Genomic DNA, 27,373 nt, shown 5'->3' on the forward strand with positions numbered 1-27,373 from the left:
ACTTCATACAGATGCAAGTGCAAGTAACTCCAGCAACTCACAAGACGGGGTACTACTGCATCCATGAACACAGACTCTCTAAAATCTAAACTGCATGTTACTGCCTCTGGCTCTTTCAGGCCAGAGAAGATTTTGCTTTGTTTTGTTGCGTCTTGGTTGATGTCGTTTGATTCATTCTTCCTTCGTTGAAAATGAGGAAAGATAGAAGACACAACATAAACCTTCCCCACAAGGAGCTGGGTCAGAAAGGGATGACGGACTGTGCAATGAAACTCCACGGACATTAAAGATCGTTTTCTTTTTAGACTAATCACATGGAAAGAGACAGTGATAAGGCAAGATATGAAATAGTATCTAAGATATGATACACACAGAGATGAGGGGTCTTCAAAAAGTTCATGGAAAATTAACATTATTTTTAAAATTTTATAGATTTCCAAAAAAATTATTTGAGCCCACAGAAACTCATTCTAACTTGTTCTATAACATGTTCGAGCAGGATCTAATCTGAGGCAGTTAGAAGGACGAGACATGGTAAGAAAAGAGGTTAAAATAGCAGGATTGTGTAGGACCCGGCAGTGTTCTGTCCTGTCATACACAGGGCTCTATCAACCAGAGGCCACTGGATGGCATCTCATGACAAAAATACCCAGAAACATTATGTCTACAGAGTCCATGTATGAAGACAACGATGGAATTTAACCTGTGATATGTTTCCATTTAACAACTGTTAAGGATTTAATTATATCCCCACCAAATATACATATGGAAAATCTTAAACCTTATGCCTGTAAGTATAATCCTATTTGGAAAAAAAAAGAAAGAAAAGAGGTCTCATCAGAGCAACATGAGTGCTGCTAAAATTCAAGCAAGAACAAATATCAAATTTATGGTGAAGCTTGGGTGAAAGAATGGTGAGACCACTCATGCTGTATGAAAAGATGATGGGGACAATGCTACAAAGAAGCCAGCAGTTTAGAAATGGGTAAATTACGTATATACTTTAAGAGAGGATGAGAGATGTTGAAGCCAACAGCAGCAGAGAGCCCCCATCAGTTTGTAAGGAAACAATCTTCTCCAGGCTCTGACTGAAGAGGACCAGTGATTACGAGGAGAAATGTCTCAATCAGTGCAGCGTCGATAATTCTGCCAGGAAAACCGAAGTGGAGAACACTCTGCTCAATAGTGCCCAAATGTTCTACCCAGATCAGCACAGCTAGTCAGGGAGCTCTGACGTCAGTGGGGTGAGGGTCTTAAAGCATTTCTTGGACGAATTGTAGGAAGACATGAAACATCACTTTCCCAGTATGATTCTAAAGACAAAGCACAAACAAGGCGAGAGGCTACCAGGCGGCAGAAGTGGTCCAGTGAAGGTAAGAGGGGCAGGTCAAGAGCAAAAGCTAGGGCAGCAGTCCTTGGGATGCTTGGGCATTCTGCTTGTTGACTTTCTGAGTGTTTTGAGAAAGTTACTTAAAATTTTAGCTAAAAAGTACCAGGGAAAACTTCATCAGAGTTCCATCTCTTTTCTCTCACCAAACAAGGACAATTTTGCAGAGTTTCCATGGGAAATCATTAGGTATTCACTGACAATCCTGATCCTGACTTCTTTTGTTTCTTTTAAAAAAAACCTCTTTTCCTTCAGTTGATAATATAAAAGTCACTTCATTAGCGTGGTTAAATTCCAGGTTCTTTATGGATGGACCACAAAATGGCTGGTATCATCACTTCCAAACTTGTCTTGTCCATGATAGAGATTATGTTAATAAAGAAACGTTTCTATTTTCACTTTCTAATTTCATTTTCCTGAGAACTTTGTGAAGTCTCTTCACATAAAGAAAAGGCTTGAAGGTAAACAACAAAGTGTATCTCTAGACCAGTGGTTCTGAACCTGTGGGTTGCGAACCTTTTTACAGGGGTCGTCTGATTCATAACAGTAGCAAATTACAGTGATGAAATAGCAACGAAAATAATTTTATGGTTGGGGGGGTCACCACCACACGAGGAACTGTATTAAAGGGTCACGGCATTAGGAAGGTTGAGAACCACTGCGCTAGACGATGATGTAATATGAGTTAATTTTCTTTTCTTTTTCAGATTTGTCTGTATTTCCAGACTTTCCACAATCAAATTGGGCACATGCTTTTTAAAAAATTAGAATCAAACAGTATTTTGTTGAGATATTCCCAGAGAAAGCAAGGTGCAGGAGAAGGCGCCATTTAGCTTTATAAGCATTTTGAGATGCTCAGTTTCCTTCCAAATAAAGCAAGATGAATTCTGTGTGCTGTCAAAGTCAACCCCAACAAGAGTGTCCCCTTGAGTTTTCAATGGCACAGTTTCCCAGAGGGGGGTCGCCAGGCCTTTCCTCCACGGTGCCTCTGAGTACTCTGGATCTTCCAACCTTTTAGTTAAGCAGTCAAGTGTATTCAACATTTGCTCCCCCCAGGAACTCACAAGGTGGTGTTGTTGGTAGGTGCCAATCAAATTGGTTCCAACTCATAGTGACCCTGTGCACGAGATGGAAACACGGCCCAGTCCTGTGCCGTCCTCACAGTCGTTCCCAGGTTGGAGCCCACTGTTGCAGCCGTGTCTGCTCATCTTGTTTGTGGAGGGCCTTCCTCTCTTGCACTGCCCCTCTACTTTACCAAAAGAGGGGAAGCCTATCCAATACTCAATGGGTTTTGAGGCTTAGGTTAAATATTACATGTAAAATCACCCTGATAAGTTGGAGATATACAATTTAAAAAAATCATTTTATTGGGGGCTCATACAACTCCATACATACATCCATTGTGTCGAGCACATTTGTACATTTGTTGCCATCATTATGCTCAAAACATTTTCTTTCTACTTGAGCCCTTGGTATCAGCTCATTTTTCCCCCTCTCTTCCCGACCCCTCTCCCTCATGAACCCTTGATGATTTATAAATTATTATTATTTTGTCAGGTCTTACACTGTCACTATCTCACTTCACCCACTTTTCTGTTCTGTCCCCCAGGGAGGGAGTTATATGTAGATCCTTCAAATTGGTTCCCCCTTTCTAGCCCACCTTCCCTCCACCCTCCCGGTATTGCCTCTTTCACCACTGGCCCTGAAGGGATCGTCTATCCTGGATTCCCTGTGATTCCAGTTCCTATCTGTACCAGTGTACATCCATCTTCTGGTCTAGCTGGATTTGTAAGGTAAAATTGGGATCATGGAGGTAGCATTTAGGAACTACAGGAAAGTTTTATGTTTCATCGTTGCTACACTGCACCGACTGGCGCATCTCCTCCCGGCGACCCTTCTGTAAGGGGATATCCAGATGCCTACAGAAGGGCTTTGGGCCTCCACTCCGTACTCCCCCTCATTCACAATGGTATACTTTTTTGTCCTTTGATGCTTGATACTTGATCTCATCCATACCTCATGATCACACAGGCTGGTGTGCTTCTTCCACGTGGGCTTTGTTGCTTCTGAGATAGATGGCCGCTTGTTTACCTTCAAGCCTTTAAGACCCCAGATGCTATATCTTTTGATTGCCAGGCACCATCAGTTTTCTTCACCAGAAATTTTTTTAAATGAGGCTTTCTGTTCCCACAAAGAGTTATAGCCTTAGAAACCCAAAGGGGCAGTTCGACGCTGCTCTGAGGGTTGCTGTGAGTCAGAAGGGTCTCAATGGCTGTGAGGGTTCTGTTTGTTTGCTGTGCCAGATTACTAAGATAAAGTTCAAGCTGATTTCTTCATCTATCGTATAAATATAGTCACTGTGACGTTATACAACAGGACAGGTTCGATTGCAGAGACACAGGTCTGTTTTGCTCTTTACCCCAGTCTATTCAGAAGTTTTATACATAATATGGGTGGTGAAAGACTGAGTCTCTGTGGGGAATAAGTACCAAGAGATAATCAAAGGCCCAGAAATGCCTGTTTCACCCAGAGAAAACAGATACAATTTAAAAATTGATGTCACAGGATATACAATTCACAATTTTTAAGATATACCATTACTATGTCCCCCTGCTCTCATACCGTGCCCCCATCTTTGTATCTCAAACTTGGGCCAAAAATATACATGTGTATATGTAGAACAATTTTTCATAAGGGATTCTAGTAACATTTTCTTTTAAAGTTAGGGTTTTAGCCTTCCTTTGAAGACTGGATTGACTAATCAAGAGACTTGGTATGTTATCTGATGATTCTTCACACAAAAACATTTCTTTTGGCCAACCAGACCAACACTGGCTTGAACAATTTTGCATTAGTTCCCCTACCTTTGAAATGAAAAAAAGGACTCACTCTTACTAGGTATTTGGTCATTCTCAAACATACCATCTGTGGTGTCACAGAGGGTGAGCTACGGATTCAGATGACCGAAACCGGGGTGGTGTAGAGGTCACCCAATGGTTTGCAGTCTACAAGGTCAGCCGTTTGAAACCACCAGCCATGGCTTTCTACTCTTGTAAAGAGTAATAGTTTTGAAAACCCATCGTCATAGTTCTACCCTGTCCCATAAGGTCGCTATGAGTCAGCATTGACTGGATTGCAGTGAGACAAAACTGGTTGTGTCACTTTGGGTGGCTCAAATAGTGTATTGATTTTTTTATCTGTAATATATATGTACGTATGTGTAAATGTATACACACACACACACACACACACACACACACATATGCCCACACCCTGTAAGCTTGTGGTGAAGACTGAATGAAACAAATCATGTAAAGCACTTAGAACAGTAAATGGCATGTGTTGTTGTTGAGGTCAATGCATAGTGACCTACACCCAGCAGAAACACACTTCCTGGTGCTGCGCCATGCTCACAATCTGGTATGTATTATACGTAACGTGCAGCTCCACCATTAGAACAGCACCCAACGCAGGTACTCAATCAACAGTGTGCAACGGACAAATGAAAGAAGTACTGCCATTTGTTCTGAGATAGAAATCAGGCTGTGCTTTCTACTGGCTCCAAACCCCTGGGCGGGAAGCCTGTACTTGATGGCTGATGGCTGCATTTAGCTCTGGGCACTGCGACATCCCCCCATTGTTTTCCACTTGACTTCCAGATTCACATTGTTTCAAGGAGGCAGACCTGACCCATGCATTGCCTTTCCTCACCATCCCGTCCTCTGCCCTGGCATGCCAAGGACCAACAGCGTTGGAAACAGACTTCTGTCAAGGATGTAATGAAAGCTTAAAAATCTAGGGAGCAGGAAACATGTTACTGTTTTTTTTAGCTTCTGATAATCTGATGGGCCGGCTCTTCTTTTTAAATAGTGTGATTCTCTGAGGAGCTCTAACTCATATGCAAAACAGTCAAGTCTTGTTCTGGCTTAAAGAACTTTGCTTCCATGTGGAACAGAACTGTCCTTAAAGTCATATGTGCTGAAGGTACCGGGTGTCATCAGTGTCACTGGATTGTACACGCAGAAACGTCCGGAGGGGGGTGGTGGTATGCTTGGCTGTGTATATCCTCAATGACAACATAAACTATTCTTTTTTAAATGCATGAGCTGTGCAGTTTTCATACACCTTCAGCGAATTATCTCCACCATTGCTCCTTGCTCACCTGTTAATGGTGTCACATTTAATGAAAGAGAGTGAGATAGTCCTAGGACACGTGTGAGAGGGAGCACAAGGAAGGGTTGATCCCCAGAGCTCAGATCACGGATCCCACACTTGCACGCCATATGTCAGCTTGCATGATTTGTTGAACCTCAGCTTCAGTGCGCTTGCTAATGAGGTAATAATTATACCAACCACCTCGGTTGTGGTGAGGATTGAGAGGGGACAGTTAAAGCACTTAAAGCTCTGAGCACAGTGTATAACCTAAAACCACTCTCGCCCAACTCAGTGTGAGCTGCCAGGGCAGAGTAGACCTGACCGAGCGCACTTCCAAGGTTGTCTTTGTTTGCCGACGCCGACTGCCACATCTTCCGCCTGCAGTGAGCCCACTTGCACAGCGTATGCTGCTAGTAAATATAAGCATTGTTCATTAGCACATGCAGTTCTGCATCTTGCCTGGGACTATTTCTCCCCTCTTTCATGTACTGAGCACCCCACAACACCCGCACAGGCTTCTCTGAGCCCAGTGCTTACCTGCCCAAAGCGATGGTGACGTCATTCTCTGAGACCTGGAGTCCATTAAGGCTGCCCTTGTCCAGTTCTCCCAGCTCCTTCATGCTTTGCTCCGCCTTCTGCAGACTGAAATAGGCCTCCCTGCCAGTGAAGCAGTCAGGGAAATACCAGGCACACACACCTCCAACCCCAAGACCCAGAGACCTCAGCCGATAAGCCAGTGGAGGGGGCCTCTGGGAAAAGAGCAGTCTTCGAAAACAGGTGAGACCCTGGGCTCTCAGCCCCTCAGCTACACCATCAAGACGGCAGCATTCTTTAGAAAAGGCCAGGGCCTAGGGTTTCTGTGGTGGCAGGCCTCAGGAGGAGGGGGCAGAAATGCTAAGTGAAACTCCACTTCCTTTGGATGCGTCTACTGCGTTGACAACAGTTATTCACGTCCCCCAGTCTCGTGCCAATGGAGGGGGTGGGGGGAGGACAGATTCTGGTGAAAGGGGCTTTCTGGGCCATAGAGAACGTCCAAGCCAAAACAGGGGTTGATTCGGAGACTAATAGCAGCAAAGAAAAATCCCCTTAATTTCCAAATCTTTTCCTAGTTCCCCATTTCCTGTGGCCCCTTGCTGAGGAGGTAATGGGCAGAGGGGCAGCAGTGGGCAGTGCAGAGTAGACAGGGCAATGGGAAGAGAGACTGGGGACACGTGGGCCCACAGAGTGCTCCCAGGTCTTTGGGCACACAAAACACCATTACCAGAGTGCCAGAGAGTCCCCAAAGGCTGCCCAGATCACAAGTGTGTGTGCGCGAGGCAGGCGCAGTTGACAGGCCTTCTCTGGGGAGATGTGGGACTCCTGCTTTTAGCTCTTTTCCTGCAGTATTCCCCAGAGCATTTCAAAACAATGAAAACAGTGGTTCCAATTCCAGGAGGCGCTTAAAACAAAGAAATCCCAATGGACACACAAAGCCTTGACCTATTACAGAAAAAAGCTCTGTGGAGGGGCCCAGACCCCAGACCTTCCGAAAGTTTCCCAGGGGGTCACAATGGGCACCCTCTTTGCTGAGCGTGCTTTCGGTGGCCTCTCCCTTCCCGTATTCCTGCCAACCCTAGTTCCACGTGCCCTTACTTCCCTGAAATCTGCGCACAGAGCATTGCTAACACTTCCAACTGGCCGACTAGAGCTGGAGATCCAGGGTGTATCCACGCTGACCCTAGTATGGCTCAACTCGGGGCGGGTCCGAGTGGGTGGGCACAGGGGAAGGTCATACCTTCCTGGGTGAAGGCAAGAGGCCGGCAGGGGCTTGAGACTTGAAACCCACTGACAGGGTTTGGTAAGCGAGCACCCCACTAGGACATAAGGCCCTGACAGTGGACCCCACCCACAGGGGAGGAAAGGATATTGGTTTTGCAGGAGCCAGGCCACTCCAACCGTGTAGTAGAGCATGATCAACGTTTCCATAATTTCTTTTTTCTCCTTGTTCGAGGGCGTGTTGCCCTTCCAGGCCAGCAGCAGGTTCTTGGCTGACTCAGCATGTTTCTTGGCCTGAACTGGGAGGGCTGGGATCGGTGGGGGTTAGGGTAGGAAACAAAGATGAGCGAGACATGATTCCATGCAAAACACTCGCTGGTGGGGCAGCAAGGTGATGACTATACGGTCTGCGGTAAGGGCTCCCAAACCTGCCTGCACATCACAATCATCTGGAAAGAACACAGATCCCTCGGTCCTAAGAAGCTGAAGGACCCCTGATGCCATAGCGGTTCCTCACTGGACTGCAATCTGCAAGGTCAGCAGTTCAAAACCACCAGTCAGCTCCATGGGAGAAGGATGAGATGTTCTATTTCTGTAAAGAGTTACAGTCTCAGAAACTCACCAGAAACTACCCTGCCCTATGGGCTTGCTATGAGTTCAAATAGCCTTGATGGCAACGAGGAAGTTGGAAGCTTAGAGAAATGGGACCTGGGAGGTTTACATATATATATATATAGAGAGAGAGAGAGGCTATATTTTTAACCAACACTACAAGAGACTCTTGTGTAGCCATCCCTTCCCACAGTGGACCTGTGTTTGGAAACCATTGATGGGAAGAGGAAGTTCAGAGGCCCATTCCCAGGTCTGACGGTACCACCAGGGAACTTTTTCCAGGCCCAAAGCTGCTTTCATGCACAGTGACAAGAACAAATGCCCTATAGGACAGAGTAGAACTGCCTCTGTGAGTTTTTGAGACCATAATTCTTTATGGGAGTTGAAAGCCCCATCTTTCTCCCGCAGAGCGGTAGGTAGTTTCAAACTGCCGGCCTTTCAGATTGCAGCCAAACATGTAACCACTATGCCATCAGGGCACCCACCAGGAGCTGACGAGGTGATGCCATAGGGTGCTGTACTTGGAGCTTCCTAGGGAAAGGCATTCTATAAATACAAGCGCTTACGAATGCAATGACTTCCATCTGGAGAGCTCTGCAGTCCAAGATGGAGCTGGTGAGACTAATTGGTCACACACACAGAAAAGAATCCTGTTTCTAAATGCAGGGAGGCCCCTTGCTAAGGAGAGGGATGGAATGCCCAAGCCCAGCTAGGGAGAACTTGTGGGTTTAAGTTTTCTCCCACCCCTCGCTTGTGTTCTAACTAAAAGATTCAAAGGTGGTGGCCCTGGGCACTGTATTGAGTTTCCATTTGTCCATTTAATAGAGGAAGACCCAGGACACTGTTTTTCACAAGATGTAAAAAACAGCTTCCAGCATCACTGTATCTAGTGATCCCTGGGATGGGGAAGGTGAGTGGAGAGATCCACGGAGTTCCCTCCTTCCTCCCAGAAACAGTACAGGCTGTGTGCATGTCCGATTTTCTTCTCTGCAGGCACCCAGGATAGATAAACACCCCCCATACACACACACACCCTAATCCTAATTCCTCCCACCACAACCCTAGCTCCATGGTCCTTTGGCTTTTGAAACTTGGCCTCTCTGCTTGGTGCAAGCGGGCTTATCTTTAAGCCCTGCTGTGTTCCTCATCTGCTGGGCCTTCTTAATGACTTGTAGCCCCAGGAGGGAACAAAGCCTTCTGAGGGAGAGCCGGGACATCCAGAAACAAGGCGTTCTCTGCAGAACACTTGGAGACTTGGGGTCAGCAGGTCCCCACTGGAGAGCCAGAGGGACGTCTCTCCCACAGGTCCTGACAGAACAGTGCTCCGACTGAGTGACCAGAAACACCCTACCTTGCAAGTTGCTGGCCTTGATCTGCATGGTCTAAAGTCACACTCACTGCCTTGGAGTCAATTATGACCCATAGTGACCCTCTAGGACAGGGTGGACCTGTCCCTGGAGGTTTCTGAGACGGTAAGTCTTCACGGGAGTACAGAGTCTCACCTTTGTACTCCGGCTAGTGCTTCAAACCGCTCACCTTGCATTTAGCAGTCCAGTGCAGAACCACTGCACCACCAGGGCTCCTCCTTGACCCAAGGTAGGAGCCCAGATGGCCTGCTGGTCACAAGCACCCTAGCTGATGCTGGTCTGGCACACACGGGAGAAATACTGTTAGTAAAATCTTTGGACAGGAACTGGGGAGCCTTCCTGGTTGCAGGCAGGGGTGAGGAAGCTTTTATCTGCCAAGATATATTTATAACATCGCTTGTGGGACACCCTGGTCAGACATTTAATTAGTTCACCCTTAATATGGGGGCTGGAGCCGCTTCTTTTTGGTGAGGCGTGTGATGCTAGCGCAGAGGAATGATTTTGCAGGCCTTATGTGGCCTGAGGGCCGGACGGATGTTTCTCCAGCCCTGCTCTAGAGCATCGGTCCCCAAACCTTCAGAGCTTTTTAAAGAAAAGTAAAGGGCTCCCCTCCCCCTATCCCCTGACAATGAAAAAAACATTTGTACTGTAGTTCATAACCTAGGGCAAAATGTAGGATCTGCTTTGCGGCACCCGTGCATCATTCCAGCACCCCTCAGTGGGCAGTATTGCCCACTTTGGGAAACATCGGTCTAGAAGAAGGTGGTAGCAATGAGAAAGCTTCCGGAAAACCCGGCCTTGAAGGTCAACAGCCAGTGTTTTTACTTCAGCCATGGAGTGCATTCGACTTAGACAGGGAGGAACCGCCCCCGTGGGCTTTCCAGACTGCAACTCACCCTTCTCCCGAAAGAAGGCAACTCAGGGTCTTTTTATTGAAGAGGTTGTTTTCTGCAACCAGGTGGCCCCCCCTCCCCTTGAACCCTTGATAATTTATAGATTATTATTATTTTATCGTATCTTACCCCATTCAACGTCTCCCTCACCCACTTCTCCGCTGTCCGACCCCCAGGGAGGAGGCCATATGTAGACCTTGCCATCTGTTCCCCTTTCTCCTTCCCCTTCCCTCCACCCTCCCGCTATCGCCACTCTCTCCACTGGTCCTGGGGGGTCATCTGTCCTGGGTTCACTGTATTTCCAGTTCCTATCTGTGCCAGTGTACATCCTCCGGACCAGCTGGATATGTAAGGTAGAATTGGGATCATGGTAGCAGGGTGGAGGAAGCATTTAAGGACTAGAGGAAAATTGCATATTTCATCTTTGCTACACTGCACTCTGATTGGCTCCTCTTCTCCCCGCAGCCCTTCTGCAAGGGGATGTCCAATTTCCCCCAGATGGGCCCTGGGTCCCCACTCTGCATTCCCCCTCATTCACAATGTTATAAATTTTTTTGTGAGGGGGCGTCTTTGATGCCTGATACCTAACCCCTTCGCCGCCTTGTCATCTTACAGGCTGGTGTGCTTCTTCCACGTGGGCTTTGTTGTTTCTCAGTTAGATGGCCCCTTGTTTATCTTCCAGCATGTCGGACCCCAAATTCTGTATAATTTGTCACCTTGGCACCATCAGCTTTCTTCACCACATTTGCTTATGTACCCGCTTTGTCTTCAGCATTCGTGTCGGGGTAGGCTGGTGCGCTTCTTTCTTGTGGGTTTTGTTGTTTTTTAGCTAGATGGCCGCCTGTTTCTTTTCAAGCCTTTAAGACCCCAGATGCTGTATCATTTGATAGCCGGACACCATCTGCTTTCTTCACCACTTTTGCTAATGCACCCCCTTTGTCCTCAGAGATCGAGTAGGGGCAGGCTGGTGTGCTTCTTCCGTGTGGGTTTTGATGTCTCTCAGCTAGATGGCTGCTTGTTTACCTTCAGCTGAGACTACATTTTTACAGACAGCCATATCTTTCTCTCACTGAGCGCCTGGTGGTTTAGAACCGCTGATTCTGCGGTTAGCAGCCCGAGGAGTAACCCACTAGGAGTCAAAATGGACTCGATGGAGGTGCGTTTGGTTTGGGTTTGGAAACTTCAGGTCTTTTCTCCTGTGCATAGGGGCTGGGAAAGCGGGCAGAAGATGCTGTTGTGGGCGGCATGGCATGCCCAAGGAGCTGAGCGTGTGAAAGCCGGTGGCCGGGAGCGCCGCATGCACACGTAGGCCTACATTCTCACCCATAATTTCACAGCGATCAAGAGGCAATTAAAACCATCGCATCTACCTAGAAGGCTGTTACAAGGATTCACTGATTCACAAAGCAGGGCGGAATAGGGTTGCTGTGAGTCGGGATTTTCTCCAGGGTAAGTGACTGTGCCTTTCAGTTTGGGTACAGAGGATACAGCGGTTTGACACCTTCACTAGCATCACCAGGACCTCTTTTTTTTTTCCTTTTTAAAAAAACTATTTTATTAGGAGCTCTTACAGATAATATAACAATCCATAATTCAATTAAATCAAGCATAATTGTACAATTGCTGTCACCATCAGTTTCAAAACATTTTCTTTCTCCTTGAACTATTTGATATCAGCTCCCCTTTATCCCCTCCCTCTGCCACCCTACATTCAAGGAACTATTATTATTATTTTGCCATATCTCACGCCATCCCCAATGAATCCATACACCTGCAATTCTGTAATCCATTCTTCTTCTTCTTAAGGCATTGCATCGGTCCCTCCCCTGGGTACTTTCTTGGAGACTGAATCTTTCAGACTGGGGAGGGATGCATTCCCAGGGCGGCTAGCTTTAGCTGGGCCCCAGCTTCCCGCGGGACAGATGATCGGTCATTCCTTCTTGTGCCAGTTTTAACTTCCTCAACTAGACTGATGAGCGAGGCCCATGCTTTATGCTTCTTGTGGCTCTTTGACACACCTGGAACAGAGCCTTGAGTCCCTAGTCATAACAGACGGGCTGATTGACTGCCTCATTAATAATAAGCAAAATCTCAAAAAATGCCTGCTTGTCCCTGTCATTGTATTATTTCCTGAACCCCAAGCCCTTGAAAACCACTCACCACTAGGTGGCGAACCACTCCCACTTGCCCTTTTGACACAGTGGATTAGGTGTTAGGCTGCTAACTGTAAGGTCATTAGTTGGGAAAAATCAGCCGCTCCACGCTTCCTCGGAGAAAGGTGAGCCTTCTACTCCCAAAAGAAGAAGGGTCAGTGTTGGTAACTCACAGGGGCAGTTGTATTCTGTCCTGCAGGGTCGCTATGAGTTACCATCAGGTCAGAAGGAAAGAGTGCTACGTGGCACTGATGTTCCCTTTACTATTTCACCATGATGCCTGAGTCCTAGCCAATAGCCTCTCCAACGGTCTGTCTTGCTCTGGCCTGGCATTCTCTCCTGCTACTGACTCCTGAACTCCTCTGTCTGGAGCTCCAAGCCCTACACCACTCTCCTAACTGCTTCGTTCTCTCCTGAACACGCCCACCCCACCCTCCTGAGTGTGTACATAGGGTCAGCTGGCTTTCCTGCCGTCTCCGGCTCCCCTCCTCTGCTTTTCCCCACCTTTTAATAACCAGAAGAGGAAGGCCAGCCTACTGATGCCAGCTCCCCAGGTCCACAGCAGCTGGCTTCTGCCGCATTCATTCTACAGCCACTGTTCTCCTCAGACTACCGCCAAACAAGCCCAATCCGTTTTTGAGGCCCCTTCTCGTTGTAGTCAGCGTCTGACACTCTCCTGTGCTTGGTTTGTCCTCTCAGCTCCCAAGGTACTGAACTAACTGAATTAGCCAGTTGCCACTGAGGTGATCCCGACACGCGGTTGCCCCACGCGTGTCTGAGAGGAACTGTGCTTTATGGGGTTTTCACTGGCAAGTATTCTTGGCAGTAGGGCACCACACTTTTCTTCCAAGGCACCGCTGGATGGACTTGAACCTTCAATGTTTCAGCTAGCAATCAAGCATGTTAACTGGATGCACTCCCCAGAGGTCCTCCTTTAGAAACATCTCACCCCCTACCCACCCCGGAAAGCGTTTCCATCTAGGCTGATTCTGACTCATGGTGACCCTACATGTGACAGAGGAGAGCTGAGTCCCAGAGGCTTTCTTGGCTGGAAGCGTTATGGAAGCAGATCACTCGGCCTCTCTCTGGCTGCACCACGGCACGGACTTGAACCACACACTGTCTATGGGTAGCCAAGTACAAGCCGTTTGCACCGCCCACTTTTCTGATGGATTCTGTGTTTAGGCCCTTACTCTCCTCGAGAATCCTTGAGCCCAGGAAACAGTTTTCTAAGTCCACACAGAGGCACTAGATGCAGGGCCAGGGGGTCTACACCTGAAAAGCCAGCTGCTGGACACCACTGGAGCACAGCTCTCTTCGGGTACATGCAGGGTCACATGGGTCAGCATCCACTTGATGGCAACTGGCTTTGGTTGTTGTTATTTTTTTCCTGCCATTAAAATACCCCAACAATTTTTCTTTTCCTTCTCTTCCTCCCCCTCAGAGGTATTATCAACTCCTTAACTTCAATCTTGGCCCCCAGGCTTATAATTTCCATTTCTTCTCCCAATCTCTTATTTCAAATATTCCTTCATGCTTATAATGCTACTTCTTGGCTCCCAAGGTCTGGCTCCAAATGTCAATGCATCTTGGTGGATTTCTCCAGTGCAATACAAAATCAGAAAACAAGAACTTGGACTCATCCCTCCTCACCACAAACCACTTCTTTCCCATCACTACTTCTCTCTGGAAGGGGCACGACTAAGCCTTGAGCCTTAGTTGCTGGGGTCTCCTTTCTGCCACCATCTCCTACCTCCTCCAGAGGAGGGGAGAGCCCATGATGAGACAGTACAGCAGGGAGCTCAGTCATAAACCAAACCAAACACACTGCCATCACGTATCTCGCTTTCCACCCTAGGCTGTCAGCTCTTAGGGAATAAGAAGTATGCCTTCTGCATCTTCTGTTTCCAGAGGCGCCTCGTCTAGTAGGTCACATAGAGGTTGTTCTCACTAGACACTGAGTTGACTGTTTTACTGGTGTGGCCCTTCACAACAGGGCCAGCTCCTCCTTCCTCCTCCCTTCTGTCCGTACCAAAGGGCTTAGGGGCGTAAAGAGAAAAGGGAAAGTAAGTGAAGCGCAGCAAGCACTCAGCCCTCTGGAAAGTGCATGAGTTTTCAAAGACTTAGTTACAGTCCAGAAGCCACAGACTTTTCGCAGAGTTTGAGAGCCCAGGTCAGGACAATGGTTGACATACAAGGCACTGCACTGCCCTGGGCTATTCTCCATGGAGGCGCCGGTCAGAATCTGGTCAAGAAAACCTCCAGGCTAGGCTACAGAAAGTCTGGGGCGGCAGCCGGGTGGTTATAGCATGTGGTGGACACTTCATCTAATCAAGAAGTCTTTATTTCCACAAACAAACAAACAAACAAACAAACAAACAAACAAACAAACAAACATCTTGTCTTTACAAGACATTTCCATCCCCTCTACCTCATTATCCGAGTTAGTGAATCTGGCTCACCATTCATGCAACAGAAACAACTAAATTAGCGAGGGGGAAAATTGATGTTCCCACCGTCTTCTCTGAGCTAGGTAACAATTGTGATTATGCAGCATCTAGCTGTCAGCAAGTACTCCTTGAGCCCTGCCTGCAGAGCTCCTGTTCTAAGGGAGATGGTCCTTGTGTTCTGGCTTTAGCAATCAGGTGCCTACCTTGCCCCCCTGTACCATACCAGAGCCCCTTCCAGCAGCGCCGTGGCCATAGAATTTGGGCCTGCCTGGCCCGGAGCCGGACTTTCCGGCGACTTGTGTTCTGCCCTTGGAACATTCTGCCTCCCTGCTGTTGCTCTTCCACGCCTGCCGGGCCTCCCATCCCTGTTGGCCTGTGGCGGGAACCCCCGAGGCAGTCCATGGCCCATTTGCAAGTCATTTAGCTGCTCTGTGCCTCTATGTCTGAATGTGCAAGCTGAGGGTAACTGGTATCATCTCCCTCCAAGGCATGCGTACTGGGAGGGTTCAATGAGGCTGGCCTAGTGCACCCAGACCACTCAGTAAATTATCATCACCTTTATCATGGAGGGGGGGAGAGAGAGGAGGCTTTCTACTTCTGTAAAGAGTGTACAGTTTCAAAAACCCACAGGGGCCGCTCTATACCATCCTATAGGGTCACCATGAGCCGGAATGGACTGGATGGCAGTGAATTTGGTTTGGTTTATGACCACTATACTGTCTCACTCATGGGCTTTCCCCTCCTCTGGAGGAGGTAAGAGCTGGTGGCAGAAAGGAGCCCCCCACCCCAACACTGTTGTGTGCGGGCTCGGTCCCTCTCTCACAGGTAGGCCCATCCCCACCCAGCTGCAGAAGCCCAGTACCTCTCAGTGTCAGGTAGCCATACGCCAGGTTGGCCAAAGCCTGTGCAAATTTCCAGTGTTGTGCCCCAAAGGCAATCCGAGAAAGGATGACACAGCGAATCAGCTCCCTGTTTGCCTGGATATTCTGTGGACGGCAAAGAGGTCACTAATTAATTGTTTTTGGAAAGCAGAACTATCGATGGTGCATGTTCGTGTCCCTGGAGTGTACACCTGAATTCGCCTGTCATCTTTTTCCCCCTCTTCTCTTTCCTTCTCCCCGTCAAGCTGTTGGAGACACCTTAAATCCTAAATCCTCAAAACGAGTCCTGCTGCTTGTTCCTGCCAAGAGTCCCTTGTCCAGGCCACACTCACCTTGAACCTTCCCGACCACAGCAGCTTTGCCCCTCTAGCCTCTTGCTCTGGAGACGCTGCAGAAGACGCACAGGCAGGCAGCATGACCTCACCTTCAGTGGTCTTCTGAGGGCAAGCTTGGGTCACACCTACACTTTCCAACCCTCCATGCCTCTACCCCCCACCCCGCGCCTATGCCGCAGCAAATTTAAGACGTTACCTCGTCTCGTCTATTAACATGTCAAAAATGCCTCTAAAAGATAGACTGAAAAACATAACAATGCCATCATTTCACCAAAAATGAAATTGATGTCAAATAGTCTCACAAATCTAATAAATACATAAATCTGTTTTTCTCATTCAGAATACAAATATAATTCATACATGAAATCAGTTGACGAATCTTTTGAGTCTGTTATCAGTTTATTTACCCCAGAAAGGCCCTTCTCGGTCACTCTGTCTGAAATTGTCTCTCTCGTTACTTGCTATCCCTTTACTCGTTTTACTTTTTCTTCATAAAAACTCACCGCTATCTGACCCCGCACTACCTACTGTTGTTGGCTTGTCTGTCTGTATCTGCCCCCTCGGTTGTAAGCTCCTTGAAGGCAGCCGTTTCCTTCCTCAGGTAGCTGCTGTCTGCTCAGTGCCCAGCCCAGTGGAGGGACTCCTTTCAGATTTGCTGGATGAGTCACTGATTAGCAAGGAGAGGGAGAGAGCGGTCCTGCCCCCAGAAAACGGACAGGAAGGCCCTGTGGGACATCATCAACCGGCTTAGTCAAGTCACGGATTTCAGTAACTTTAAAAACAAAGCTATCTGGGCTGCACTGATAGGCGAGGTCGGTGTTCATGTCCCAGTAAACCGAAAACAGCGTGTGTGTCCAGACATCAAAAGTCTGGACTTTCTGAAAATGGTGCGTAGGAAAAATTCCCCCCACCCCCCCACCCCCGCAGACCCCAGCGTCTCATCTGGACTAGGGAGCCGAGAGCGGCTATGTCACAGAGTTATTGCGAGGGAAAATAAGCCCACGTCCCAGCGATGGTCATCCCCTTAATGAGGGTACAGGTATCCTAGCTCCTAATGTGCATCCACGGAGGGCTCACTCCGCACCTCTGCTCTCCTACCTAACCGGGTTTTCTCCTGCTCAACTGCATGGACTCGAGGCATGCTCGGGGGACATTTCCTGAAGCATTTCCCACCTACTCCTTCAGCATTGGCGACCACTGGCCATGGGCTGACCACAGAAACAACGAAGTTCTGGTTCCAGGAAGCAGCACACTACCACGAAAAACAAAACCACTGGGCTGAGTTTGGGTCCGGCCTCTGGACATTCATCGTTTCCCCCAATCTCTGCCCTGAGGAAGCTGAGACAAGCAACGTGGGCAATGGAGGTAACCCAATACTACTGCTGGTGATGGTGCCGATGAGCCTGCTGCCCCTCAGGCCTGGCAGAACTGGCTAGCATGGAAGCCTGAAATCCCTTGGATTGAACTCTGAGTATCTAAGTATTGGTCATTATCCAAGGTGAACAAGGAGCACCACACTTTCCACGTGCATACTTCTACTTTTTGGTAGTGAATCCTTGACTGCTGTTAGACATGGCCATTCTAGCCTGCATATGTGAGATACTAATGGCACTAGACCAGCGTGATTCTGCCTTGCAGGCCTTCTGGGTAAATCACAGAGAGCCCATCTAGGAAGTGATCACCTTTCCCTCTGCCTCCGTTTTGCGGGCACCTCCAGCCTCTTCTGAGCCAGCTGCAGGCCGTCCTTTAAGAGATCATTTTCTCCCTTAGCCAGGAAATCAATGTAAAAATCCCTCTACTGACAGAGCATGCTCTGGAACCAGGTTGGTACCTGCATTCTGATAATGAGCAGTGATGGTGATACTTTGCTGTCTCCAAATCCTCCCAACGGGACCAAGAGGTAACACCGTGATGGACGGAGGAAAGATTGAAGTTGCCCAGGATTACGTTTTGCTTGGATCCACCATCAATGGTCGTGGATGCAGCAATCAAGACAGCAAACTACCTATTGCATCAGGCAAATCTGCTATGTAAGATCTCTTGAGAGTGCTGAAGGTCAAGGATATCACCTTGAGGACTAATGTGCTCCTGACCCAAGCCATGGCATTTCTAACCAATGCTAACAAAGACCACAGAAGAAATGGTGCCATGTGAGTTACGGTGCTGGCAACGAATATTGGCAGTACCATGGACTGCCAGAAGAACAAATCTGTCTTGGAAGGAGTATAGCCAGAGTGCTCCTGAGAAGCCAGGGTGGCGAGCCTTCTTCTCAGGGATGCTGGACATGCTACCAGGTGAGACCAGCCCCTGGAAAAGGGCATCTTGTTTGGTAAAGCAGATGGTCGGCAAAAATGAGGTAAGACTTTTAACAGGATGGATTGACACAGTGGCAGCAACAATGAACTCAAATATCAGTTTGAGATGGCGCTGGCCTGAGCAGGTTTTGTTTTGTGGACAGACGGTCGCTAAGAGTTGGAACCAACTGGGTGGCACCTAACAATGACACTCTGCTGTCTCAACTTCCTGGATTCTGAGCACTTGTGCTTACACCTAAGTCTTCAACTGTCTCCCAGAAAGTCGTACCTGGACGCTCTGACCTCTGCTTTGTTTGGTCATCATTCCACTGTCACCACGGGCATCTTACCCGCATCCTTGGAAAGCCTAAGCCTAGCTCCCTTCCTGGTTGCTCTGGTTTTCAGTCTCCTGCTTCAATACACCAATAACCCCTTCTGAGTGGTACCATCCAAAAAAGGGGGAAAAGACACAGAAAGCTACATACACAAAGGACAGCGCAAGGTGTACTTGGTACTCAAGATGTATCATCCTGAAACCTTCTGGCAATCAGACAGCAACCAAAGCACAAACCCAAACTCATGGCCACGGAGTCGATGTTGACTCAAAGCGACCTTACAAGACCAGGGAGAACTGACCTTGTGAGTTTCCGAGACTGTAACTCTTTACTAGAGTACAAAGTCTCATCTTTCTCTCACAAAGTGGCCAGTGGTTTGGAACTGCTGACCTTGCAGTTAGCAGCCCATCATGTAACCACTATGCCACCAGGGCTCAGCAATACAAGGGGCCCGGGACTATTTCTGAGCTTCAAGCTAGGAGAACAAATATTCCAAAGAGAAAGGCACGTTGAAGCATGCGTGGGTCCTCAAGGCAGGCTGGCTGGCTCTCCAAGGATGCTTTGCTTGGTCGTCTCCCACTGTACCAAGAAATCACCCACCCTCCTCTATGACTCCATGCTCTTCAAGCTGCAGTTATGGCAGAACTTCTAGAATCATGAATGCTATTTTTACATTGAAACAGAAATCCAGAGAACAGTGTGCCTGCATTGTTTGTTTTACCAGTTTGTCCTTAATCAGCACAACGATTTTCTTCTGGCATTGGGCTAGTTTGTCTTTGGGATGAGACAAGTAGTCCATGACCTTGACTTCCTCCTTGGCTAGAAAATCTTCTTCACTCTCTCCAGAATTATCTGTGGAATTCAGCTCAGGGATTTCCTGGCTGGCTGGGGTCTTGGTTTGCTGGGACCTGTGGGTACCAGGGAGGGAGTAGAATGGAGTCAGGGTCTGGCTTTTGCCTAGCTCAGACAGGATAAAATGGAAGAACATAACCCTCCCAAATGGGGGTTAGGGATATGGTTTCTAAAATAAACATGAAAGAATAAAGCCCAAGCCGTAAGATTACAACACTCTTAGAGGCTGGCCTTGGAAAAGCAGCACAGTAATTCCCATTAAACAGATGGAAATTAAACCAATATATCCACCTGAATTAGTTTCACAGTTCTACCAGTTCTGGACCAAAGGACCATAAGCAAGTCATGACTTAATTTACCTCTCTGCCAAATGCGATCTACACGAGTCCTCACTTGGTGAGGTTATGGGGCTGAGGGGGTGGGGGGAGGACGGGATAAACTCAGTATAGGGCTTTTTTAGCATAAGCTATTATTATCATGAACTCCATGGTTTGCTTTTTGATCTATAAAAGGAGGATGTTGCACTGGAAGACCACAGTCTTCCGGTTATAAAATTCTGGTCCATATCAAGAAAGAAAACGTCTATAGTAAAATAAGAGAACGGGGCCAAATATTTTGAAGTTAAGATTCTGCATGCCATCTTCATGTATGTGTAAAAATGTCAGCATGTCGTGGGCCAACTAACTAAAGAGAATGTGAGCCCCACCAGGGAGAGGAGAAGGAATCTCTGGATCAAGTGCGGGATCAGCAGAGAAACAGCCCTCCCAGTGGTTAGAAATAAACGTGGAAGAAAGAGCTGAGTGGGTTTAAAACCAAGCTCTCGCAACACACCTCACCAAGCTCACTGCCATCCAGTTGATTTCAATTCATAGCGATTCTATAGGACAGAGTAGAACTTCCCCTGTGGGTTTCGGAGACTGTAACTCTTTAAGGGAGTAGGATGTCAAGTCTTTCTCTTACAGAGTGGGTACGTGCATGTACACACACACAGTATAAGATCTTTGACTTCGGTGTTAAGCACAATTGTTTGGGCAATTAGAAAGGCAAACCTGAAAGTCAAAAGAGTTCATTTAATAGAGCAGAATAGATTTTTCTATTGTTGTTGTTGTTGTTATGTTCCTTCAAGTCAATTGCGGGGCACTGGCCTCCAGAACTGGATAGTCCAAGGGGCAGTTGCATAACTGAGGGGTAACTTAAAGGAACAACAGACAAGGCATGCAAGGGCTCACCTCTTCCATGGGGACCAGAACCAGAGTGAGGGGTCAATGCATTCTCTCACAGGCTTATATCATCTCGGGCATGCAGGCCACGTCAGACAGATACATAACAGGAAGGGGTTGTATTAGAGGCATAACAGGAAGGGGATGAGCTAGGGGTAGACACACAATAGGAAGGGGCGGTATTAGAGGCATACATGTGACAGGAAGATACATACATAACAAGATGGGTTCTAGAACAAAGATGGTGGGTGGCCTAACCTTGGTCACCTCTGAGCTGGCTTGACTAAGTGTTCCTGAGTTCTTCTCCAGGGGAATATTCTATGATCCTTATTAGAAGGGAGTGGGCCATACTTAGGGTTAAATGGCCTGACTGATTTTGATGGCAGATAACCTTCCAAGCAGTTAACCTTCAAGAGTATAGTAGCAACCACGTGCTTGCAAGCAAAACCTTAAAAAATGGCATTATTATGGGGGGACATTGTGGGGAACAACTTTTACTTAGGAGAATGTGACTGAGCTGCATCTCCAACCCACGAATGTGAAGGCCTCCCTCCACCAGTCTGCGTCCCAGATGCTTAATTACGAGTATAGAGGAATTGTCGGCATCCACTCTCTTCCGAGTTCTCAGTTTCCCACAGTCAAGCCTGATTCCTAGAGAGCCTATTTAGAACATAATGAACACTGCCCAGTCCTGAGCTACGCTACAATATTTGAGCCTACTGTTGAAGCTGTACTGGGTCAACCTAGCTTATTAAAATTGGAAATCTTAAGAGCAACAATTTTATTTTATTAAGTTCCTCAAAGGAATGTTACCATTCACAATCACTTTTAAAAGTTCAACCACCACATCGTTTGATTTATTATTATTTTAATCATTTTATTGGGGTCTCACACAACTCTTATCACAATCCATCCATCCATCCATCCATCCATCCATTGTGTCAAGCACACTTGTACATTTGTTGCCATCATCATTCTCAAAACATTTTCTTTCAACTTGAGCCCCTGGTATCAGTTCCTCATTTTTCCCCTCCCTCCCTCCCAAACCCTTGATAATTTTTTTTTTCATGTCTTACACTGTTTGATGTCTCCCTTCACCCACTTTTCTGTTGTCTGTCCCCCAGGGAAGAAAGCTGTAAGTTTCATTGGTGCTATACTGCACCCTGACTGGCTCATCTCCTCCCTGAGACTCTTCTTTAAGGGGATGTTCAACTGTATACAGATGGGTTTGGGGTCTCTACTCCACAGTCCCCCTCATTCAAAGTGATATGACTTTTTGTTCTGGGTCTTTGATGCCTGAAACCTGATCCTATCAACACCTCATGATCACACAGGCTGGTGTGCTTCTTCCATGTGGACTTTGTTGCTTCTCAGCTAGATGGTCGCTTGTTTGTCTTCAAGCCTTTAAGACCTCAGATGCTATATCTTTTGATAGCTGGGCACCATCAGCTTTTTCACATCATTAAAAAAAATAACATTTATCTTTCTCTTGATTGTGTTTTTTTGTTGGTAGATGCCACCAAGTCAGTTCTGAGTCAGGGTCACGGCAACCCTGTGCACATCAGAGTGAAATACCCGTAGGCCCTGTTCCCTCCTCACAATTGTTATGTTCCGGCCCATCACTGCAGCCACTGTGCCAATCCATCTCAGAGAGGGTTTTCTTCTTTTTCACTGTCCCTCTATTTTACCCAGCATGACGTCCTGTTAGTCCACTCGTGAGGATTTTTGTTTTCTTTACATTGAGTTGTAATCCATACTGAAGGCTGCAATCTTTCTCCACACAGCTGTATAAGTGAGTTAAGTTCAGTCTGGTTCAGAACCGTGGGTCAATTGTAAGCCAGAAGGTTCTCCTGACTCGTGTAGCTGCAGGGGATGATGAATAGGAAGCAGGAAGACCACAGGCTGGTAGATACAGAAGTAAATGCATCCAAAGTCAGCAGTCTGCTGATGGCTCCTGGGATCAGCAACAGGTGATAAAATCCTTCACCTATTAGTTTGAAAAATGATATGCTAATAGCCATCTTAGGAGTTGTGGTGGCACTGTGGGTTAGACCTTGGGCTGCTAATTACAAGGTTGGTGATTCAAAGCCACCAGCCATCCCACAAGAGAAAGAACAGGCTTTCTGCTTCTGTAAGGATTTATAGTCTGAAAGGCCCTATATAGGGTCACTGCGAGTAAGAATCAACTCGATGGCAGTGAGTAATAGCCATCTACCGTCTTGTTTTAATTAACCTCTGCGGAGGCATGTAGGTGAACGAGGTTGGGTCAGGGAGAGCAATATTTCTTCAGGCCCACATCCAAGAAAGACCTCATTTACCCACAGACTGAAGAGTGTTTTCAGGAGACACAGTACCTCAATGGGAAAGCAAGGGGAATCAGCCATGCAATGTTATCAGAAGGTGAGTAGTAAATTTGCTTCTTCCCTACCCAGTGCATTCTGTCCTCCCATAGAAAACACAACTCAGATGTCACTTCTGCTGGAAGTCTTCTCTGAGCCTGAGTTTGAGAATCCCTGGTGTAGAGGAAGAGTTATATGATGGACTTTGTGGTCAGCCTGCTCAGTCTGAATACTATTAACTGTGTGACTTTAGGTAAGTTGCCTAATCTCTTTCTGATTCAGACTCCTCATTTATAAAATAGGATCATAACGGTCCCTTCGTCTTAGGGTTGTGGGAGTTTGTGATGATGTGATGACTTTCTAACTCCCATCAAATGATTGGGTGGAACCATGCAAATAGTGTGTGCATGAAGCATGAAAAGGAGGGATTGGTCAGCTTTGCTATTGCTCTGGGTATAAAAAGAGCCATCTCAGAAGCAGAGAGAGGGAATCTCATGACCATCAAAAATGAAGAGCTGGGAGGGACTTCCGGGAAGATGGCGACTAACATATACCAGAGAGACTCTGTAGACATCAGTGCAGGAGAGTTACTAAGAGGGAAATCACACTGCTGGGTTGCAGGAGGAGCATAATAAAGATAAGTAGACACAGATCCACTAGGTTTTGAGGAGCTGGGGGCTTTTGGCTTACCACAGAGGAGGCCTGCTAGGGTCTGACCTTAGCCCTGCCACTGCCTCAGCTGGAGCCAGGATCATTTGGAGCCGGCATAGGGGCTTTATCTCAACACAGGCACAGCTTGTTGCCACCTCGGGGCAGGGTTTAAATCCCTCCAGCCCCACTGTCAGGGATCGTGATTCAGCTATATTGTCACTTTTGTTTCCCTCTCTTCTCTCTATCCCCCCACAGTGTCAGCGGGCTTAGTTTTTCATTCTTTCTTTTTCTCTTACATTTTTTCTTACATGCCACTGTGACCCCCAGACCACTCCCTTTAGCCTAGGGCATTTATGCCTCCCCTCCACCCAGCTGGGGGAGCTCCACACTCTGCAGAAAAACCCAAGGTTGGGGAAAGCCCACCCACCCTCCACCAAGGGATAACTTGCCCCCCTTCTTCCGGGGGAAATTCTGCCCACCCACACTCTGCATTGTTTAACACATGACTGGGGAAATCCCGCCCATCTCTTTTAGGGGAAATCTTGCCTACGTGGCCAGGGGAGCTCCTACCCGTCCTCTATGGTCCCAGGTGACTGAGGGAACTTCCTCTGGCCTACCGTAGTGCCTCACATGGCCTAAGGCAGCTCAGCCAACACTCGCTAATTCTCCACACTGCTACAGGAACCTCTCCCTAACCTCTGCAGTGATCTACCTGGGTAGGACAATTCTGCCCACCATTCTCAATGCTCTACACCAAAGTGGGCAACCCCACCAGTCTTCTGTGCACTCCCATTGCAGCAGGCACTCCTGCACACCCTCTGTGGTGCCCTACATGCCGTGGGCCACACCATCACGGCTTTTGAGATCACCCAGTGCAGCACCATCCTCACAGGTCCACAACTACCCGAGATTCCCCTAAGAGGACTATCCAACTTGCCTTCCAAATAACAGAATACTGGTTAACTAGGGAAAGAGTGAAGCCACAGGAGGATAAAGTGGTAGGCCAATCCCACAGTGCAATTAGCTGCAGGCAGTTCAAAGAAGCATCCCTATGAGTCTCCAAGACAGAGCCAGTGCTCGCTCTTCAACACTCTGGAAAATTGGCACTTGGCTCCTCTAAAACAACACAACACAAACAGCAATCAGCCCCAACGACCTCAACGAAAAAACAGGAGAAACAAAAGGCAATGGCAGAAGATGTCCTGAACCTAACAACGTGCATAGAAGAAGCAGATATTGAGCTGCCACAGAAAGAAATTTTCAGAATGCTGCTTGGAGTCATACAGGATATGAGGGAAACAATCCAGAAAAAGGATGAAATGATAGAGGAGATAAAGTCCATACACCAAAGGGAAATACAAGAGCTTAGGGACCAGATAACAAAAACCAGTAGCAGACTCACAGACTTCGCCAATCGACTGGAGGAGGTAGAGAAGCGCACCAGTGACTTAGGGGACAGCCAAGCAGACTATAACAAATGCGAACAAAAATCGAATAGGATCATCAGAGAAGCTGAAGAAAACCTAAGAGCTATGTCTGAAGCTATGACGAGGAACACTATCAGAATAACTGGATTATTGGAGGAAGATAAATCAAAGAAGTCAACTGCAACAATAGTGAGAGAATTCTTGGAGGAAAACTTCCCCAGCATAATGAATGAAAACCAGGCAACCATTCAGGAGGTTGAAAGAACACCAGCTAGACTGAATCCCAAGAAGAAGTCACCAAGGTACATAATAGCTAAACTATCCAACTTTGAGGTACAGGAGAAAATCCTGAGAGCAGCTAGGGTAAAACAAGCAATCACATATAAAGGTTCCCAAATAAGAATATGCACAGACTGATCAATGGACACTATGAGGAAGAGGAGATAGTGGAGTAACATATTCTAAAAATTGAAAGAAAATAACGCAAACCCGAGAATACTCTATCCAGCCAAATTATCTATCAAGATAGAAAAATTTACTTCAGAGGACAGCAATGAAGCTCAGGGAGAGGGACAGGACTGATCAGAGCACACAGGAGCAAATGAAGGGGGAGGAAGAGAAAGTGGAGCACATCCTAGCCTACCAAGCCTTGAGGACGATATTCCTGCTCAGAGGAGCCAATCTACAGAGAAGACCATATGGCTGGCCCCACTATGAGATATGATATCCCTCACTGACCCACAGTCCTACAGGTGACAACACTGGAAACACAGTTTAGGAATTTCTTCCAATCTGACCCCACCACACGGAGGCAAAACACTAAGGGCATGCAACAGAACAGCAAGGGGAGCAGAGCAAGGAAGTCCTCAGGGAGAACCAAAAGTAGACTTTGGGGCCAGGGCGTGGCACCCCATCAGCCTCCACCAGAAAACACTCCTAAAGGTCAACAAATAGACCTGGAACTATTTACAGGCTTTTTCTTTTGTCATTGGATTTTTATTGTTGTTGTTTTGTTTTCTTTTGCTGCTTTGTTTTGCTGTCTTGTTTTTTTGTGCACATTATTATCTCTGCAGGTCTATCTAGATAAGTTAGGCAGGGTAAACTATCTGGAGGCGAAACAATGGGACCAATGGTTCAGGGGAGTGGGGATCCGGCATGGGAAAGGGGGAGGAGGGGAAAAGGAAGTGGGTGTTAACAACCTCAGGGACAAGGGAACAATAAGTGATCCAAAAGCAATGGGGAGGTATAGGAGGCCTGGTAGGGCTTGATCAAGGGCAATGAAACTGAGAGGAATTACTGAAACCCAAATGAATGCTGAACATGATAGTGGGACAGGAGAAGAGTAAAAGAAAATAGATGAAAGAACTAGGAGGCAAGGGGGATTTATAGAGGTCTAAATACAGGCATGTACCTCTGTAAATATATTTATATATGATGATGGGGAAATAGATTGACGTGCATATATTTATAGGTTTAGTATTAAGAAAGCAGATGGACCTTGGGCCTCCACTCAAGTGCTTCCTCAATGCAAGAACACTTTGTTCTATTAAACTGGCATTCCATGATGCTCACCTTCCCGACATGATCACTCAAGACAAAATGGGGCATAATCAAATGTGGTGAAGAGAGCTGATGGTGCCTGGCTATGAAAAGATATAGCAGCTGGGGTCTTAAAAACTTGAAGATAAATACGCTGTTATCTAGCAGAGAAGCAACAAAGCCCACATGGAAGAAGTTCACTAGCCTGTGTCATCAGGAGATGTTGATTTGATCAGGTATCAGGAATCAAATAACAAAAATCATATCATTGTGATTGTGGGGGAGAGTGGAGACCCAAAGCCCATCAATAGGTAACTGACATCCCATACAAAAGTGTTGTGGGGAGGAGACGAGCCAGTCAGGGTGTAGCATAGCAACGATGAAACATACAACTTTCCTCTAGTTCTTTAATGTTTCCTCCCCCCCTCAACCCCCCACCAACAACTATCATGATCCCAATTCTACTTTACAAATTCGGCTAGACCAGAGGATGTAGACTGGTACAGATCAGAGCTGGAACCACAGGGAATCCAGGATGGATAAACCCCTCAGGACCAATAACCAGAGTAGGGATACCAGGAGGGGAAGGTGAAGGGGGGATAGTAAGGGGGAACCTATCACAAGAATCTACATAAACTCCCTCCCTGGGGGAAGAATAACAGAAAAGTGGGTGAAGGGAGATGTCGGACAGCGTAAGACATGACAAAATAATAATAATTTATAAATTA

The 27,373-nt window shown here is 47.1% G+C and overlaps 1 protein-coding gene across 1 annotated transcript in view; it reads right to left on the reverse strand.

Moving 5' to 3' along the window:
- The window catches only part of TTC23L (tetratricopeptide repeat domain 23 like), a 72,172-nt gene that overhangs the window by 41,300 nt on the left and 3,499 nt on the right, over window positions 1–27,373 (reverse strand). Inside the window, exons 3-7 of the mRNA XM_030888982.2 lie at window positions 19,339–19,525; window positions 15,635–15,758; window positions 7,449–7,605; window positions 6,080–6,205; window positions 4,310–4,334 (exon numbers count right to left, since the gene is read on the reverse strand). Coding sequence (XP_030744842.2) covers window positions 4,310–4,334; window positions 6,080–6,205; window positions 7,449–7,605; window positions 15,635–15,758; window positions 19,339–19,525 — 619 coding nt within the window. The remainder of the gene's footprint in view (window positions 1–4,309; window positions 4,335–6,079; window positions 6,206–7,448; window positions 7,606–15,634; window positions 15,759–19,338; window positions 19,526–27,373) is intronic.

This window comes from Echinops telfairi, unplaced genomic scaffold (assembly GCF_000313985.2).
Source record: "Echinops telfairi isolate 266 unplaced genomic scaffold, ASM31398v2 ScPeMD7_7469;HRSCAF=8507_1, whole genome shotgun sequence".
Classification (NCBI taxonomy): domain Eukaryota; kingdom Metazoa; phylum Chordata; class Mammalia; order Afrosoricida; family Tenrecidae; genus Echinops; species Echinops telfairi.